The 6,229-nt window shown below is 42.9% G+C and overlaps 1 protein-coding gene across 1 annotated transcript; it reads right to left on the bottom strand.

Annotated features, from left to right (window-relative positions):
- Positions 1–1,842: 1,842 nt before the first annotated feature.
- LOC148851032 (uncharacterized) lies at positions 1,843–2,859 on the bottom strand. The gene has a single exon (XM_088945661.1). The coding sequence runs from the start codon at positions 2,857–2,859 to the stop codon at positions 1,843–1,845; it is 1,017 nt and encodes a 338-aa protein (XP_088801787.1).
- Positions 2,860–6,229: the final 3,370 nt, after the last annotated feature.

Here is a 6,229-nt window from a genome sequence, read left to right as displayed (position 1 = left end):
AGACTGATTCACCGAACTTCTGGAAATGTGAAGCAACATTTAATACTCCTCCTTGGTGCACATTTCAGCAACTCCAATCATGTCTCGTAATAATTCGAACTTCCCTTTTGGTAGAGCCTTTGTGAATATGTCAGCTAACTATTCTTCAGTTTTGCAATGTCTGAGCTCTATTTCTTTGTTTCCTTCTGCTTCTCTAATAAAGTGATACTTGATGCCAATATGTTTGGTTCTGCTGTGAAATATGGGATTCTTTCAACTTCTTGACCATCTTCTCATTATTTCCAGTATAAATAAGATCATCAACATATAGAGAAACAATGAGAGTGTCATTTGTACCTTGAGTTTTGATGTAGAGTGTTGGCTCACTATAGCTCCTCTTGAATCCTTGCTCTAATAAGTAATTGTCAATCCTGTTATACCAAGCTCGTGGAGCTTGTTTTAAGCCATATAATGCATTCTTTAATCTGAGAACTTTGTCTTCTTGTCCTTGCACCACAAACCCTTGAGGTTGTTCCACATAGATTTACTCTTTAAGATAGCCATTGAGGAATGCAAATTTCACATCAAGTTGAAAAGTTTTCCATTTCTTCTGTGCAGTAAGTATTATCAATGCCCTGATTGTGTCAAGGCGAGCAACTGGAGCAAATGTCTCATTGTAGTCGATACCGTATTGTTGTGAGTATCCTTTGGCAACTAGCGTTGCTTTAAGCTTCTGGATTGAGCCATCTGAGTTAAGCTTTGTCTTGTAGACCCACTTAACTCCAATAGTGTCTTTGTCTTGTGGATGGTCCACAAGTTCCCAAGTCTCATTTTTTTGATCATTTTTATTTCTTCATCCATAGCTTTTCTCCAATTTTTTCCTTAAAAGCTTCTTTAAAGCTTTCTGGTTTTATGATCATCAAAATGCATGTTTCATATATTTCTGTTAAGGATTTAGTTCGCCTTGGTGGTGAGTCCGGAGTAGACTGTGAAGCTTGTTCCGATTCCGATTATATTGGCGAACTGTTTTGATCATGATCTTCTTCAATTGTATGCAACATCCTCGTCAAAGCTTATGTCTCGACTGATTATGAGTTTTTCTTTCCTTAAGCTATAGACTCGATAGCCTTTTGATTGACTACTATAGCCTAAAAAAATTCCTTTCTCAGTCTTCTCATCTAGTTTGCCTCTTTTCTCTTATGGGACATGTGTGTAGCATATGCATCCGAAAACTCTGAGATGCATTGCTGATGGCTTTTGCCCACTCCAAGTTTCAATTGGTGTCCTACCTTGCACAACTTTAGTAGGACATCTGTTGAGCAGATAGGCAACATTGCTTACTGTCTCTGCCCAAAAAATTTTGGAAAGACCTTTTTCCATGAGCATGGCTCTTGCAGTCTTCATAACTGTTTTGTTTTTTCTTTCGGATACACCATTCTGTTTTGGAGTGTACCTGACTGTAAGTTGATGCTCCATGCCTTCATCTTCACAGAACTTGTTGAATTCATTGGAAGTATATTCTTTGCCTCTGTCACTTCTTATGCTCTTGATGTTGTGACCACTTTGCTTCTCAACACGGGCTTTGAATTTTTTAAAAATATAAAAAACCTGCGATTTTTCTCGCAAGAAATAAACCCATGTCATTCTAGTATAATCATCAATGAAGATGATGAAATACCTATTTTGATTATTTGATGGAGTACACATTGGACCACAAACATCTGTATGAATTAACTCCAATGGCACTTTGGCTTTCCTAGCTTTGCCAGATGGGAAGGGGTGTCAATGTTGTTTTTCGAGCATACACCCTTCACAGACATTGTTGAACTCCTTGATAGCTGGTAGGTCATGCATCATATTCTTCTACTGAAGAATCCTTAATCCATGGAGATTAAAGTGTCCGAATCTTCTATGCCATAGCCACGACTCGTCCACTTGTGCTTGCATTGCTATATAACTAGCATCTTTACATTTAATGGGGAAGCATCTGTTTTCTGTCATTTTTGTTTTTGCAATTTCAAGGGACTTGTCTTGCTTGTCATAGATTGTGCAAGAGTTTCCCTCAAAATGTAGAGAGTAACCTCTTTCTATCATTTGAACCACACTAAGTAGATTTTGATCAATATTGGGGACCAAAAGTACATCATTTATGTATTTCTTGCCTTGTTTGGTGTCAACAACAATGGTGCCTTTTCCGGTTGCTTCCATGAAGTCACCATTACCAATTTTGACTTTTGTCTTGATTTTATCAAGACTATGGAAGATGCTTTCATTTTTAGTCATGTAGTTACTACACCCACTGTCAAGATACCAACTATCATTTTTCTCTTCTATTGCAGAATGACAAGCATAAAAGAGATTATTTTCCTCATTTTTCTTTTCTGAAAAATTAGCTTGATGAATTTTCTTGTATCTACAAAATTTTTCCACATGGCCAAATTTTTTACAGTTTTGGCAGTGTGGTTTTCCTTTGAACCAGCAATCTTTCTCCAAGTGGTTTCTCTTCTTGCAAATACCACATGAAGAATACTTGTCATTATTTTCTTTTGGTTTTCCTTGTGACTTCCTTCCATAAACTTTTGGTTTATGAGACCACAGATTAACTTTAGACTGAAAGGCAACTTCAACCAAATTTTCATTCTGCTTATCACGCCTATTTTCATATGTCTCAAGAGAGCCCATCAATTCAGTTGGTGATAGTGTTTCTAGATCCTTTGTTTCTTCTATCACCGAAATTATTGGATCATATCTCTCTGTACAAGAGATTAAATTTTTTTTGACTGTTTTCTTATCAGAAATAGTCTCCCCATAGGCTCTCATTTGATTTACTATTTCTTTTATTCTAGAATAGTAATCTTTTGCAGTCTCATTATCCTTCATCTTAAGATTTTCAAAATCCCTTCTAAACTTCAACAATTTAACAGTGCATACCTTGACAAATCCTTGAAACTCCTCCTACAGTGTATCCCATGCTTCTTTTGCAGTTGATGCGCCCACGATTCGAGGAAATATCTTCTCAGCCATTGCTTGCTATAAGCAGAATAGTGCTTGACAATCCTTTTGTTGATTTTCTTCATAGATCTTTTTTGATTTGCTGAAAGAGTAGAGGTGTCTTCAACAATGCAGAATCATTCCTCAACGATTCTCCATAAACTTTGTGACCGAAAATAGGTCTTCATTTTGATGGACCAAAAGTCATAGTTTTCTCCATTGAAGATTAGAAGAGAAAGGGTGGAACGATTGGCTTCTGCACACATATTGTTTAGAAGAACTCACGCCAGGAGATTGATCAAACGGGCTCTGATACCACTGACAGATTGCGGATGCTAGTAACAGTAAAATAAAAAAAGAAAAATTATGATAGAGAAAACTGAACTGAGCTTAGTGGATCGAGAAAAAAAAATTGAAAATGTATTCTGATGTTTTTCTTTGATGATTCAAAGCAGTACAGAAGGGGGATTTATATAGAAGATGGAGTCGGTTGAAAGTGAACCGACGTACATGAACGAAGACTCATTAACTCACCTTGGGAGAGGTATCAACAGACTTTGGAACTGATTAATTTTTTGAAGATACAACGACTTGCATCATAATGAAACAAACATTGAAAAGACGCTTAACTTTACTGTTATTCGAGGGAACTAGTTCACCGAACTTCTAGAAATGTGAAGCAACATTTAATATGGCCTTCTAGTTCTAGTAGAAGACTAGTTATAGTTAAGTAGGAAACTACTTGATGCGGCACAATCCAGGCACTCCTAGCTGGTTGTTGACTGGCTCCTCGTTGGCAATGGACGGCACCTGAGAAGATGAAAGGAAGGAATCTCGGGGATTTTACCCGATGGGAATACTCCGATGCTTAAGTTAGAATGCAAGAAAGAAGGAAAAGAAGAGTCGGTAGCTAAGAGTGTAGGTCACGCTTTATCACTATACTCGAGAGATTAGAGTTCTCAAGAAGAAGTTTCCCTTCTGCACTGAGGGCTTTTATAGGGACACTCACATTAGGTCGGCCATAACCGCCACTGGGCTCCTGCCACAGCCGTTACCTACCAGGGCTGCGTAGGTGGCCGTAGTGGTGTATGCTTCGCCCAGGTGAGTGACACGTTTCCAAAGTGGCAGGCACGCCTTTGCCTGTTGAGAGACGTGGACGCAGATTGCCAAAAGGACTGTGACTGCGCCGTCAGTAGAGGATATGGCACAGTCTGACCGGTACGGTCTATCAGTTGGAAGCTTCCTGGAGGGTACTAGTGCGGCTCGTTCGCGAGCTATCTCGTGGCGAGCTTGGAACATTCCAAGATTACCCTTAGTGAAATTGGTCCTCAGAATGACCTGTCTATTAGGGAGCTCGAGAGAGTTGATAACTTTAGCTCACGAGCTACAGTTGCCTCGGAGTATCCCTTTAGAGGTAGCTCGGTGAACCCGAAGCTCATGTTATGGCGAGCTCTTCCCTTTGCGCGCTACGATGTAGCGAGCTGCTTTATGGGCCCGTTACTTGGTTGTACTGGGCCACAATGCTGAGCTGTCGCTTATGCTAAGTGAGTGTCTACGTGTCACCGTTTCATAGGTTGGGTCAAATCATCATTCATCAATTGCCCCCCACTCCTCGAGCTAAGAATACCGCCTTAGTGCGGGGAGTTTATGAAGTGCGATGGATTGATTTGACCAAAATTCAAACTTGATTGACTGCCCTTATTAAATGCACTTGCAGGAATCAAGAGATTTTATGACTTTTCTGGCTTTTTGGACTCCAAAAACGTGCTAAGGTGGCCTTCAACTCCGAATGTCGTGCGGCTGCGACTACCTTAATTATGGAAGACATGCCGCCAATCGCCTTCGGTTTTTAGAAGGCGTGCAGTCAGGGCGCCCACGGATCGTTGGATCTGCTTTGATTTGAGCCATCAATTTGAAAGGGTGGAGACTATAAATAGGGGGCCCCCTTGGGCCCTATTTTCTCCCACGCCGTCTTTGTTGTCTTTGGATTCTAAGGTCGCGCACTTCACCTAGCCTATCCGAGTCCCAATCGTTGTCAGCCATGTCTGGATACCCATACCATACCTATCACAGGGGCGATAGCCAGGATGATGATGCTCCCTCAAGCTCAGCGGGAGCTTGGGAGTAGATCCCAGAGGCTCGGGAGGCCTCTGGCGACATGGCGTCTACTTCTAGGGGGAGGGAGCCTGATACCTTTGGCCCTTCCTTAATGATAGCAGAGAGACTCAGGTCTCTGATTCGCTACTTTCGCCTCCCTGGGGACCTGGTTTACAGCCTTCCTACTGGCAACTTCCCTTGGGAGGATGGTCCCAACGACATAGTAGTCTTTCAGGAACAACTCGAGACTGGCTTGTGTCTCCCCCTACACCCCCTTGATAGTGGAGGGGTTAAACCACTTCAACGTCACCATTGACCAGCTTCATCCCAATGCCATTCAAAACATGGTTGAGACTATATCCCTGTGTTACGAGTACTAGCTTCCTTTGGACCTTGATATTTTTGTCTCTATCCTTTGTATAAAGAACGTTGCTCCTGGGGTTCCTCCGGAGAGGCACTTTTATTACCTCTCTCCCCGCCGTGGCTATAAGCTCTTGTACGAGCTGCCGAATAAGATTCTCTGGAAGCGGGATTACTCTGTGATCCATAACCCCGAGGGGTGGCCCTTCCCCACTACTTGGAGGGGCGCCATCTAGGACCCTGAAACTCGGAAAGCGATGCTATCCTGGGCGTCGGTAGGCTTCCTTTGCTCGGACTACTTAACCGAGGAGAAGCTCGTGCAGGCAGGCTTGAGTCCGAGTAGGTCGGCCTTTTAGGTTGTGTAGTGCCTTGTACACATGTATTTTGTTCCTTGTCGAACTAATATCTTGTGGTCTTTTGGCAGCCATCATGTCTAGTGCCGATTCATGCCGCCTTCTCTCGGGCAGCCAGAGACGCCATGTGAAGAGGACACGCCCCGACCGAACCCCTCCTTCGGGAAGTACTGAGTTCGGGTCTGTTGAGGCGGTTCTACCCTCTCCTCCGCCCAAGGTTCCGATGCCCCCTCCTGAGGGGGCTAGTGGGATTAACCCTTGGGGAAACGAGCTCCCTCAACCGGGGGAGGCTCCCTGTAATCCCCTTCAGCCCCGTCCTTACCCCCGGTTCCCAGTGGGGAACTGATAAGGGGTAATTGATTATCTGGTGGCTCGCCGGAGGAGCCAGAAAGCGATCACTAATGACGAAATCGCTCAGTGGAGAAGCATGGAGCCCGGGGACCTCTCCA

This window comes from Nelumbo lutea, chromosome 5 (assembly GCF_056320005.1).
Source record: "Nelumbo lutea isolate HS-2025 chromosome 5, American lotus-T2T, whole genome shotgun sequence".
Lineage (NCBI taxonomy): Eukaryota > Viridiplantae > Streptophyta > Magnoliopsida > Proteales > Nelumbonaceae > Nelumbo > Nelumbo lutea.
Note: the sequence above shows the minus strand (reverse complement) of the source record. Positions and strands in the feature narration are given on the sequence as shown.

Bases quoted from the DNA above. Each gene is read 5' to 3' on its own strand.
- LOC148851032 (XM_088945661.1), bottom strand. From the start codon at position 2,859: ATGAAGGATAATGAGACTGCAAAAGATTACTATTCTAGAATAAAAGAA.